The 13,813-nt window shown below is 37.4% G+C and overlaps 1 protein-coding gene and 1 long non-coding RNA gene across 7 annotated transcripts in view; both read right to left on the reverse strand.

Annotated features, from left to right (window-relative positions):
- LOC129743678 (plastin-1-like) overlaps window positions 1-8,644 on the reverse strand; it is a 102,779-nt gene extending 94,135 nt beyond the window's left edge. Inside the window, exons 1-2 of one of the 4 annotated variants that reach the window (XM_055735784.1) lie at window positions 8,328-8,644; window positions 7,577-8,115 (exon numbers count right to left, since the gene is read on the reverse strand). In XM_055735784.1, coding sequence (XP_055591759.1) covers window positions 7,577-7,660 — 84 coding nt within the window. In that variant the 5' untranslated portion in view covers window positions 7,661-8,115; window positions 8,328-8,644. Of the gene's footprint in view, window positions 1-7,576; window positions 8,238-8,327 lie in introns of all 4 variants that reach the window. The other 3 variants (XM_055735768.1, XM_055735793.1, XM_055735776.1) reach the window with 3 other exon arrangements.
- A 689-nt stretch (window positions 8,645-9,333) lies between these two features.
- Window positions 9,334-12,668, reverse strand: LOC129739645 (uncharacterized). Of its 3 annotated transcripts, none has more exons than XR_008735927.1 (5): window positions 12,368-12,668; window positions 11,082-12,302; window positions 10,877-11,025; window positions 10,172-10,519; window positions 9,334-10,104 (listed from the first exon to the last, which is right to left on the reverse strand). It is a non-coding gene; the product is annotated as an uncharacterized LOC129739645 (long non-coding RNA). The 3 variants fall into 3 exon arrangements; XR_008735926.1 differs by having other exon boundaries at window positions 11,082-11,465; window positions 11,526-12,668; XR_008735925.1 differs by having other exon boundaries at window positions 11,082-12,668.
- Window positions 12,669-13,813: the final 1,145 nt, after the last annotated feature.

Consider the following 13,813-nt stretch of genomic DNA (forward strand, 5'->3'; position numbering starts at 1 on the left):
GGCATCTTGAAATCCAAGATGGTTTCATTCGCTCAACTTGAAAATGCTGTAAATGACTGAAAATCGCATGAAACCCCAGGAAAAAGGCTATTAGTTGAAAGGGCTCAACGAGTACATTACTGATTACAGTATATTACTGATAAAAGCTTGAAATATTGGCTTGAAAGGAAGAAATCGAGTTGGCGGCTTTAGCTTAGTTTTAAAATGCAGCAATCACTGAAAATCAAATGAAAGTTCCCAATATAGGTATTGGGTGAAAAGGCTATACAAGAAGAACTCGAATTTAGTATTCTGACGCTATCTTGAAATTAAAAAAATGGTGGCTTCGGCTTTTCTTTTCAAACCTGTATATTATTGATAATCGCTTGAAACCCCCATAATATGGGTATAAGTTGAAAGGGCTAAAGAAGAAGTCGCTGTGTGACGCTATCGTGAAATCCAAGATGGCAATATGGGTATTGGGTGAAAGGGTTGAGATAGAAGCAATCAAATTTTGCTATCTGACGCCATCTTGAAATCCACTGCACTTCAAAATGCTGTAAATCACTGAAAATCGCTTGAAACTCCCACAATATGGGTATTAAGTGTAAGGGCAAAACGAAGTCGAATTTCGATTTCTGACGAAATCTTGTATTCAAGGATGGCGGCTTCCGCTTAGATTGAAAATCCAGTAAATCACTGAAAATCGCATGAAATTTCAATGAGAATTTCGGATGATCAAATTTAGCTATTTATGAAGATTAACGCTATAGCTCTAACGAAGTTGTGCTGGCCATAATGAAGCTAAAATTTTTACTTGCGTTGCCGATTTTCTGCATTGTTTATGTCAATCAATAGAGAAAGGTTATAGCTATACCTAGTACATACATAGGTCGGCAACCTGCGGCTCTCTAGCTCACAGCGCTAATATATACCTATATTTATGAATAAAAATCTACTCAATCCTATCTTAAAAATTGAATTGAAAGCGATAATTTTATTGTATCTAAATATAGATACTTCATTAGTATTTCAGATTGCCCGATTTAAAATACATCAAGAAAAAAAACTGAAAATACTTTGTCATCTAAATTTATCAAAAGATTTTAAATCGTATTTCGGGCTTCATGATAATTTTTATCAAACTTGCTCACAAAATAATTAGTTTTTTTTTCATTGATTTGAGGATGAGAATGAGAATAAACTCGGGCTTTTTCAATGACATCCAGGCAACCTGGCCGGACCGGACTTTTCCAAAATTTTATTGAAAATATCCGGGCAAACGCGGATAAAACCGGGCAATCTGGCAACCTTATTTTAACCGGCTTGTCCTCATTTTGTACGAAAAAAATTGGAAATGCCCGGTCGGGTCCGGTTGCCCAGATTTCGTGCAAAACGGCTCAGTTTTTTCCAGGATTATTCACAATTTTTAATAAATTTAAAATTTTCAACTTGTTATAGCGGAATAAATTTGCATACATTTTTTGATATTGTACACTAAGATTTCGACGCCGCGCCGCTGATGTGTCTTGGTAAAAATCATTTTTCGTGTGTTTATTTTACAGCTTTGCTCCAAATCTAAAACTAAGAATCTAGAATTACAAGTTGAAATTTGACAGCTTTTCAAACTCGAATCAACATTGAGAATGAAAAATAAAATGCTATTCTGAAAATCTATTTGAAAACTTAATCACAGGCTAAATACTTGGAATCAATAACTAAATTGACCTTTACACCCCGAAGCAGCTTTTTTAAAAATAAATTGTATGTTTTAAAAAAAGGGTAAACCTGCAGCCAATAGCCCACAAATTTAGAACAAAGTTTGAGTTACGGACATATTTTTTTCATTTTTGACTAAGAATTAATCACCGTTGATTCATTTTTATTAATTTTTGTTTGGAAACTGCAAAAGTATTCTTGAACTGATTTTGCCGGTGAAAATGTACTGTTTCTTTATTAATTGTCACGATTTTCTAAGAATACAAAATTGCATCATTGTAGATTTAAACTGGTTAAAAACACAGATTTTTTTCCATAAATAAAAGCTTTAGCAAACGTTGATGAATAATATAGAATGTATTGATTTTAATTTTCCATTCAATTGGAAGCACAAAACTGAAGAATCCAATGTGTCATAAAATGAGATTTTAGAATTTCCCAGATGCATAAAATTCTGAAGACACGTTTGTTCGCTTGATGTCATGAAATTTGTGGTGCATCTATGCACCATATGTATGTATGTATATATGTGTGCAGTTATACATAATGTAACTGCACATATACACTGTGTTACCTGCAAAAATATCCTTCAAAAATCGTCGAAAACAATCCGAAACAAACAGCGAAAAAATTCGCATTTTTTAAGGATCATACTGTACATATGTATAACTAAAAAAAAAGTTAAACATGGAATACATTTTTTCTGGGGTTTAAATTAGATATGCGGTTTGTTCTCACGAAATGTACTGCAGGAACCAAGAAATATTTGATATCCAAAGTGGGATTTTTTTCTGGTAATTATTTAATAAAAAGTTTGGTTTCGAATTTTCCTATACAATATTAAAACTCGTTGAGCTAATTAAGGACTGAATGAATCGCTCCCAAAATTGCTACTTTTTGCAGTAAAACAATAAAAATAAGTTATGGGAAATGTAAATCTTTATAATTCAAATCTTCCGTACAAAGCCTGCAGGGATCGACTCAGTCTAATGTACATATCAATCGTCCAGTTAAATAGGACTGCAACGAATATCCTTACATGGAAATGTTTTTCAATGTTAGACTTGTAACAGAACTGCTTTGCCACGATGCAGAGCGCTTCTTATCATAGGCGCTCGGGCTATACCACACCCTGCTTGTTGCTTGCTGGCAAGTCCCAAGTAAAAGAATAAGAAATACGAGACCCGGCCGGCGCGGCGGCGTCTCATTCTTGGCATAGTAATACGTTGACTCATAACCATAACGCTGCTCCCTTCCTATGGGCAAACCCTTTATCAAAAGAACAAGGAAGTAGCAGCAATCGTCGCTCCATTCACTAATAATGGTCGCTCAATCGAAGCCGGGTTCCTACACATCTACCTAAATACTACACGGATGATGGAAGTAAACAGAGGCATGCGCCGTGCGTTCACTTCCGGTTTTCGGGTGATTCTCCCATAGGATGGGTTTCTGAGCATGCCCCTCGCTAAGGAAACAACCGGGATGTCTCCGGCCAGACTGTTTTTTTTCCTCCGTCTACATTCGATCTTGTCGATGTATGGGTGAAAAAGCCGGTTTTGCCAACACTCCGGGAACGAAATCAGGTCAACCAAATGCCCATGCCCAATCATATTGCCACCGCCGCCGGCCGGTTGGCTGCTGAGCCTCTCGAATACCTACTACTTGGCAATGTTTGTTTCTGTTGGGTACAGGGACTGAATCCGAAGAGCAACCAATCGATAACGGTGTCACATTTGTCGCGCCGTACGTAGCAAAATCCCCCAACAAAACAACACTTGAATGTGTACAGTACCTAAAAGAAAACGGATGAAAATATGCTCTTTAAACGATTATAAATAAACAACCAATATGGTTTTAGGAAATGCAGAATCTGCTGGACACATGTGTCCCGGTACAAGGAATAGAGAGCAGTGCTTTTACGCAAAAAAAAAATATAACAGTTGGGACGAGATATTTCCAAAGAACACTCCACAGCAGGGAAGGAAACTTTCGAAATAAATACTATATGTACAGTACCGTTCATAATAGTATAGAAATGGGAACCAAGCGCACTGTCACCTCGACTACGAACTCCCATAACTTTTACACATTATTTAAAAAAAAAAAATTGAGCTTCCTTAAGGTTGTCTGGCCTAAGATACAGTAATTCTACGAAAATCGGAAATACTGGACTTTTTTACATCCAAACTACTGCTATTATTGAAATTTTGCAGAGTGATTGTTGAAAAATAAGATTTATATGGAATTTTAGACGATTCATGGGATCAATATCTTTTCCATCCACAATTTTGTGACCAACAGTGTAATAGTTGATATACGCAGAAAATTGGATCGAAAAAAATCATCATAGTGAAAAGTTAAATATGAAAATTCAAAGTACAAGCGACAGTACGCGTGCTTCGTATTTCTAAAATTAAAAAAAGGTACTGTTAATAAGGTAGTTCATATTACAAAAACGTTTTCCTCGATAGGCACTTATTCCGTCAGAAGTTGCACTCCGAGTTCGATACTGAAAACTTGTGAAAAAGGAGCAACTGAAGCCTACGGAAATATTCATCCGCATTGACAGTAAAAGGCGCGTTTCTAGGTTTTTTGTCAAACTATTTCAGACTATCGAAATGTATGAATGTTGGTTATCCACCATGGGTGCCCAGATACGCCCCAGTTTCTGCCTAAGTATGTGCTCACATGCATTTGCTGTTTTCCTGCAATATAAATTACTTTTTGAGACTCCATTTTTACTGGCTGTCGTTTTTATCAAAAGACTTTCATTGCAGAATTTTGAATATCCGCTTCAGATACAACAATTTAGATACCCTTTCTGACCATTTTAATATAACCATTTTGAAGATGAAATTCTTAAATGGCTGATGTTACATGGCTAAAAGGTGCAAAACTTTCAGGGTGTAATGAAAATTTAAAAAAAAAATCTGCTTTCTCTTAAATATCAGCCACCTTCAACGAAAAGGCAGATTTGAACGACTTTTTTTGTAGCCAAAATATGTGAAACAAAAACAAACTTTTCATGTCTAGCCTACGTACTCGAATTCGTGTGTTAACAAACAGTACAGTATTTTCAGTGAGTAATTGGAAGTTAGTTTAGTTTATCTATGTCAGATTGTTTGTTGTTAATGCCCACAATTTCTGGAGAAAGAAATATTTTTTAAAAAATTTTTTGTAACAGAGAAAAGTTAAACTAATATTTTTCCTTGATGTTGTGGTTTGTTGAGGTACAACGAAAAATTTGGATCGATCACTCCGTGTTCTTTGCATTTCAATTTCCAGGTAATCAGGGCGTCCACGCAGTACAAGTAGCGCATTTAACAACTTATGATCGCTCTCTGGTAGATCTTGGCCCAGGATGCTGTTTATTAGATTTGTAGTACTGTCTCTGCGACTTAGACCGTATACAAATCGTACTGCCGGTTTATAACTGCGAAGTTGTTTACTCTTTTACTGAGATGACAGACCAGGACAGTAAACTATGTCGCAATATGAGTAAATCGGAATGATTACTGCTTGTACTAGCCTAATACGTGTCGCTATAGGAAAAACTGCCTTAAAGCCTGTGAAAGTGCGGAGGGTCAGGTACTTGGAGACCTAGGTATACCTCGTTCACCTTGCTATTCCAACTCAGTTGGAAAACTATATCATCGCTCGTGATTAGTGAACCAGTCTTGGAGAAGATGATAGCTTGAGTCTTTTCAGATTGCGATGAAGAGAATACTGCCTGCTCCAGTGCTAAATGTAGGCCAGATCTTCATTAACCTAAGTTACCATATCATTCAAATTTTGATGGAACCAGATGTATATTTAGATAGATTGTATACCGATTGGCATAAAGTCATTTGGCATAACGGTCGTGAAGGTTTTTGTAGTCCGTTTTTCCAACGAGACTCAACTGGAAATTTATTCATAGTGTTATTTTTATCAAGTTAAGAGAAAATATAAATTTAGCAACTAACTTACGAATAAGTCTTTGACTCTTCGATTGAATGAGCTTGCCTGGGATCTTTCCCGCTATCGGCCTTAGTTTCCTGTTGAGTTAACAAATTCTATATCTTGTTGTTTTCAGATCTAATCTGGTTACTTACGGTTGAGGAATCTGTGCTTGCTTGAATATAATGCAACTATCTCCCGCCAGACGGGTGAGAGGGCTTACAGAACTAGATTGCACCTAGATAGAACACGCGTAAATTAGTGATTTTTCATTTAATGATTTCCCTGTTCTAATAGCGACTTACGATTATCCAATAAAGGTGATCGATGGTTGCGTAAACGAGCAATCTGTTCGAAGCAAAACTATAGAGCGAACTCGACACGAAAAACTTTAATTTAAAACGGCGCAAATCAATTTTCACTCCTGCGATCTAACAAGCTTCAGCACGTTTTTCCTAAATCCCTCCTTTTTCCTCTTTCTTTTATTTTACTTCTTTTCTTTCTTCTTCAACCGTCTACCTATCAAAAATCTGTCAATCTGTATTCTGTCATAAATGGGTTTAATGTTCCCCCTAATTTCACCCTCTCAGGGCTGTAGCAACAGGTCGTTTGGCATAAAAATACATTTACTTTTGTCATGTATGTGGTATGCGGACAGGATCAAATTTCGAACTAAAATGATGTATGGTCATTACGCTTCGCGTTTTGGACCGGCGATTGTCCCTAGCTTTGGGTAAACCTATAAACACGGGGCCTTCCTAGGGCTTTAAATAAATCTAGAAAAACGGAACCGTCCTAAAATTATGGATCAAAATTTCGAGGAAGCCTCCTCATGCTTCGCGTTCGAACTAAAATTATGTATGGGCTAGGGGATTGTCCCTAGCTTTGGGTAAACCTAGAAACACGGGGCCTTCCTAGGGCTTTGAACAAACCTTAAAAGACGGGCCGTCCTAATATGATGGATCAAAATTTTGAGGAAGCCTCCTCGTTATTGTAGATATCGTGAGTCACTCTTGATAGACCTGTTGTGGTTCTATATCTCTTACGGTATCCTGATTGATTTGGTGCAAGCACTTCAGGTTCCCTGTTCAGATGTTCAGTTATTTGGTCGAGAAGAATCTTCTCTAAAGTTTTTGATAATGCAGGAAGCATACTGATCGGTCGGATATGTTTGGGTTCGACTGGATTAGAAGACTTCGGGATAGGGAATGGCAACCGTGGAAAGATGATGGTTTCGATGATGGCTGTGAAACCGTGTGTGAGAGTTGGTAGTATAAACGGACAAAGTTGTTTGATCATTGCTTCCCGTGGCATTAGAATTAATTTTGTATATTTTTTTAGCAACACACTCGACATCTGCAAATTGAAACAACGAGGAAGTGCATACGATAATTGTAAATGGTAAGTAAAATTTGCCCTTAGAATTTAGCGCACTTGTGTCTAGAATTTTGCTATTTCATTCAAAATTGCATTAAGTAATATTTACCACAAAATAAATTTAATAAACTAATTTCGAATATATAAGCTATCGGGTAACTTAAACTATTTTTTCCCCCTAATTTTGCAAATGATGTGAATAAACTTGGATCGAATCAGGCTGTTTTCAATAATAGCTTTTTCAATTTTTTTCCTTTGGAAATCTGGAATGCTTACTCTACAATGTTTTCTTACATTAGATTGCCAGAGTTTGTTCTAAAAGGTTGTAAAACTATCTAGAGTAGTCTATTAAATTTTGATTTCTAGTTTTTTGATTTATCGTTCTAAATTATCTGAAAACTAGTTTTTCGCTTACTATTGGTTGACTTCATTTTTAGTCAAGCGCGTTTCAAAAAATAAACTTATTAAATGTAATTTTTAAATGATGGTTCATTCGAAAAACTTTCTTATAAAAACAGAGTTCGATACTTTAGTTAGACGTATGAAGTATGATGGCACTTACTTCTTCAAATTTTTCCCTCATCTCAGCGCGTTCCTCCGCGGACAGACTTTTGGGCACACCTCTCCTGAGAACGTTGGAAGCCATTTTTTCGGTGCTGTGTGGCCGCTTAGTTTCTTTATGACGTTGTCGCCGTCGATTACAGCAATCCGGATGAGCTTGGTTTGAGATGGATCGAGTCGATTTGAATATCCCCAGAGACAGATAGCACACACTCGTCTACGATTAGACACCGCCCTTTTTTCCCTCAAGCTAACTTTTTTTTTTAAATTTAGGTACGAATCAATCGGAGGCGGAATTCCGGTTCCGATAAACAATTTACACGATTTCCAGACACAATCAACGATTGCTAGGTGAATCTTATTGGAGGGGCCGAGTTCCCTTGCTTCTCTTATTTGCAACTTCCCGAGGCTTCGTCGTCGTCAACTTCTGTCGATCTTACAAGCTTTTCTATCCTATGTCGGTTGTCGAGCTCAGGCTGGCTTCAAAGGGGAATTGGTGTCACACCCGCTCAAATCTGCTGGAACCGCGCTGATGCCGTGCTAGAAAACGGGGAACACAACACACACAATTTGACCTTCTTTTCCGGATGGTGCCACACAGACCAAACGCCTTGGAAACTTGCACAAAAAAATAAATTATAATCTTTCTCTTCTTCGCCCAGCTATAAAAGCGAATACAGATATGAGCACTGGATTAAAAATACAGAAAAGATACCACTAATAGGCAAATTAAACACCCATGTAGGAATTACTTTTTCCCAGTGGATTTATCGCGGATTTGCGGAGCTGCTTCCTTCAGAAAACATGAAATTTTCAACCATGAATTGCATCCATGGAATCAATAGAACACTCAAATATAGCACTTGTAATGGACAAAAACAATTTCTTCCCCAGGTATGCTACAAATTTATGCAATCAATTAACACCAGAAGATGAATAATTTGGAAAACAATATTAAGCTGTTGTTTTACAACAATTACACTAATGAGACGCGGATTTTTTTTTCTAAAACAATGTTTTAACGAACGGGCAGGAGTGGGTCGATAATCGCGACTCGCTTCATTCACGGCTAAACACAAACTGCGAAACATTTCGTTCGGAAAAATTTGATTGCGTGCGCTGCCAAGCAGGGCTACCAGATTTGCAAATCGAGCGCTTTTATGCAAACTATGGTTCGCTTACGGAATAAAATAATGTTTCAGACTTCAGATATTCGCATAAAAATTTGAAAAAGTAGGCGTTTTGAAATTGATGAATCATTATATAAAATTAAAAAAAAAATAAAAGAATTTTGAAATTTAGGAAATCAAAGGGTTCGAGCTTTTTAAAGCTCCAAATTTTCTAAATTTCAAGGAAAAAAATGTAACTATCTTTGCTTTAACTATAATCGAAATCCATATTAAATCAATTAGATAAATCGCTTTAATACAAACTTTTGAACCACGCATTAAAATAATAACTTTAAAAAAAAGCTGGCTAGGAACACTTGAACACTGACACTGAACTAAATCTTATGCCATTTAAATATTTAATTATTTTTTGTGCGATGCATCAGGTGTGGTATATACAATCGAAATTCTCGATGTTCGGTTGATAGATATTTCTTGATGATCAGCTGATTTTCCCTGATAAAAATCAGGTATATCAATTACGATGAAATCATGTTCAAATATTAACAATATGACTTTTCCCTCAAAGTTCGTCAATTATATACTCTACGTTTTAGCACTTTCCTTTTTTCACAAAATAGATTCCCGCATGAATCAGTATTATACTATGACTATTCCCATTATCTTCTTCCCAAGACACCCAAAAGATTACTTCTATAGTTTTGGATTATTAATGTAAGATAAGGCTTATCATTTTTTCATGAAATGGAATCGTTTGGACGCACTTTACGATACAATGAACGGGTCGTTAAGTAGAGTAACCATTCAATTTTTTTGCTTTTTTCTACTCACTCCGAGCGAGTTGTATCATTCGTGGAATCTTTTCTTAATGGTTTTCTCATAAAAAAATAACGATACTTGTAATCTTCAATTAATCGTTCTTCGCCAATATTTCGACGCTACAGTGTATCTTTAAAGGATCTTTTTATGATAAAATGCAAAATGAGTAGACGATTCCCGTTATATTTTTACATATATTTTATTATTCATCAATATAAGACAATTGATAATTGTTTACAATATCTCCTTCGAACTAGGTTTTATTAAAGTCTACCGCATCCACCTCCAATTTACTGCATTCAAAAAGCCACCAGGGATTCCTCGCCCTTCAGCGTTGCAGCTTCCGCTTCCGGAGCAGAGTGCTCATCGAAATGGCACTGTCAACGACGTATCTTCAATTGCGAATTATCAGCGATGTCGGTAGCCAACTGCTCCTTCCATTGTAAAAAAAAAGAGGAATCCAGATTAATTCCCATGTACCATTTCTTATTTTGAATTCTTGCACTGGAAAATTTGCATGTCCAACATCGTAGACAATTGTTCGTATGTCGCCACATTCGCTGCTCACAAAATGTTCTACCTAGAGAAAACAAAACAAAACATAAGCACTTGAAATTACCATGAATATACATATAAAACACTATTACCAAAATATGGCAGCTAAAGGATGATTTTGGAGCTTTGGGCCAACTATAAGATACAGGCACTTATCACCTGACTGTTTCGTCGCTGTTTTCAATGTTGACTCTTCAGGTTCTGTGCACCGTGGTGCAAACGAATGTTTCACCTCATATCCTTCTCATTCTTTAGGCCGATTTGTAGCTGACTAAAGCACTCAATCTAAATTATCTGGATCATCAACAATAAACAATCGCAATCCGCTTAGCGAGAGGGTCTACGGTACCGTCAACACGATGTAGGCTGCAGCTACCGTTGTTTATTACACCTTCAGATCTGCTCAAAGAACAGAGGAAGCCTTCATAGGAGGAACGTTCCTACATGAATAAAATTGAAAATGAAATTCAGAATTATTAAAATAATTAAATTGAATAATAAAATTCTGGTAAATAACTACATGTAATTTTGATTAGATAATAGAACAGTTTTCAGTTCTCTTATCGGAATTACCGTTATTTATCAGAACTTTATCATATTACGGAACTGGCGATTTCAAATTTAAATGAAAAATAAAAAATCCAGATTCATCAGACTTAGTTCTGGTTTTGATATCTCTATTTTTTGACTAGATAAAAAATTTTCCCGGGATTTTAAGCCCAATGGGTTTATTCATCTTAAGACTAGAAAAAGAAGCTTCCAGCAACGCATAAATAGCATAAAATTTGAAAACTTACATATTTCATCACTAAGAAGAGGTCTCCACGTCATTCCGAGAGAATTTTTGTACGATTGAAGCCAATGCCCGGAGAGGAGACTCAGGTCTCTCGAGGGTAGGAACACTTTGTTCGATCGGTTTTGCTGATCGACAGACACCAGGAGCAACCTTGAAATAAAAAAAAAAAATAACTATAAAAATATCATTGATTTTACCTAATTTACCTCTACTGCCAAAAGATGAGTCAACAGTGCAATGAAACCGTCACTATGTGTCCCTGAGGTAACTTGTTTAAAACTGCTCCTGTGTTTATCTGCCCGGGCAGTTACAGTGCCATTGAAGCTGGTCCCTTTTCCGCAGTTCTGGAGATTCGAATCTTTCGGTTTAACACTTTTTTCTTCGCAGCCACCACTTTTCAATTCGGGAATCCGGTGCCGATGCCATCTCCAGTACCGCTATTGACTTTCTTTCAAACCCAATAGAAAAAAAATAATTTCCCCCGGCGCGGCGGGGGAACTTTGCGGCCCGGCAGCAGAATTAGCTGCGATAATTCTATGCGGCCCGGCAGGGTGGGGGATTTTTTCTTGCATCTGCTGTACTTTGGCTAGCTGGAACGAAGGATTGAAAAAATTAAAGCTTTAACAAAACAATAAAACTTTTTCACTAACCTTCATCGGTGCGCTTATTCATCAAAGTTGTTATGTTCGACTCATACTTTGAGCACATGTAGAGGTACTTTGCCGCACTTGTGGCCGGGTGCACTGTGTGAGCTGCCGAACACGAGCCTCCAAGGTATTGCTCCGTTTGTGAGTGCTACGGCCGTGTCCTCGGTTGTTCCTAGACAGAACAAGCACAGCGTCACGGATGAGTGATTCCAGACGATCGTGAACCATCATCGTCTGCCAGAGGTTCCTTATCGGGATGCTCCGCACGCGTGGCTTCTTTCTCTGCCTTGCTTCTGTCTCTGTCCTCATCACGTTCGTCGTTTGAATTTCTACTCGCTGTGGTGTTCTGTGATTCAATTCGGTGCTGGTACAATGTTCGCTGTGCCGTTTCTGGCCGCTGGGTACAGTGGATGACCTCAGCAATGGGGAAGGTGTCCTGCCTGTTTTGCTGATTCAACCATAACAATATACAATTTTGGTCGTTGTAGAACAGTCTGACGCGTGACCGACAGCCGTGAGTGCGGATCATTGATGCAATCCAGGGAACTGGCCGTCGGGGTAGTAGTATCGAATGCTTCGATTAGTCCCCTGGACATCTTTCGCCATTCATCGATTTCTCTACCAGCCACACCAGAGGGGACCCTCGGATTCCAGCAGCGGTACTGAAACGCTTCCGGCGGATACTGGATTATGTGCTGCTGTTACCGCGAATGTTTCGACCGCGAATTCCCCTTCCGGAACAGTAAACGGTGCACCTCAGGATTGAAGAGTTGTTTATTACTGAAAAAAAATAATTGTAACAATAAAAAAATAGTTTATGGAAATCATAATTGCTTTTAACTTACATTTCAGCTGATGAATTTCTAAATAAAATAAATTCCGTCGTTTTCGCTACCGAAACAAAAAACACGCGCCATTTTTATTTGTTTTGAAGTCAGTAAAGACACACTCTGATGCATTCAGAGTTTTGTTTTAAGGAATATTACTGGTATCTTTCAAAAATATTTGTGTATCATTTTAAGCGAAGACGCATGAAAAATGGAAAATTTAGTCAAAAATAAGAAGATTTGGAAACGATTACTCGAATAGTCACTATTCATGTAATCAGAACAGAATAATATTGACGATAAGGTGTATGATATTTGATTATGCGGGTTCTCTTTAACCAAAAATGTTAAAAAACTTAATGAATTCAGAATACGGTGAAAAAATAATTTCATCAAATAGCTTTTGCATTTTGCTCGGTGTGGAACAAGGCTGAAACTGAAACGGCTTGCAGGGATGCCGGGTGGTTTCATCCATGATGGCTCTAGTATGGTGATCTCATATGCCAAATCGCCATTCCGCCATATTGAAAAAAGTTTTGACAGCTGGCTGTAGTGTTTACGAAAAAAGGGGTCCAGGGATGCCAGGTGTTAGAGATAAAAAATCAGATGGCAAAAAAACGTGTATGTGCACAAGCCAATCGTAAACGAAAGATCAAAAGATTTAAAACCGTATTGGGGTTTAGTTTATTTTATTATATTTAAATTGAGTTTTCGGAAAAAAGCAATGATATGAGTATATTCAATGAATTAATTTGTATTCTAAACACTTTTTTATAATAAAATTACAATACAGTTCGGTCTCTCCGTATGTTCCGAAAAAGAAAAACTTTTCATTGACCGTTATGATAGAAAAGATCTTAAAGGGTGGAACAAATAACCAAAACCCTAAACCGGATGTTGCTTGTTCCTTATTCTTGTTACCGTATCCAAAGAGCTATTTTGTTTCCCTCCAATCGAAAAGTGTTGGATGAAAATATAAGTAAATCGGTTCTGCTAAAGGAATGCTATAAATTCTGCTATTGATAATTTTCATGATTAAATGATAAACGATTTTATAGTTCGAAATTTTTTTTTCAAATAACTGTTGCATCATGTAAATACTGCTTAAGCCTTTTTCAATATTAACATATTCAGTTAATGTACCTTCACCACCACCCATGAGCAGCGCTGAGCTGGAGCTTTGCTGAACTTGAGGATGACTAGCAATTGGACAGCATCACCTGCAGAATCCTTCAGGGGCTCAATCCATTCCGGACAATCAACAGTCTGCAGTGGATCGAACTGATTCCCCAACCCACTCATCGGACTTATCGTCATGCTGCTCAGGCGCCTAACGTTGCGCCTATTTTCCTATTTCAGCTGATCAGTCCCATCATTCAAAAGTACCAAAAACTTCATCTGATTTTCCCAAATGCTACCCATCAGATCCGGATTACTCGATTGGATCTTCTGGAGCAGCGATGG

This window comes from Uranotaenia lowii, chromosome 1 (genome assembly GCF_029784155.1).
Source record: "Uranotaenia lowii strain MFRU-FL chromosome 1, ASM2978415v1, whole genome shotgun sequence".
Classification (NCBI taxonomy): domain Eukaryota; kingdom Metazoa; phylum Arthropoda; class Insecta; order Diptera; family Culicidae; genus Uranotaenia; species Uranotaenia lowii.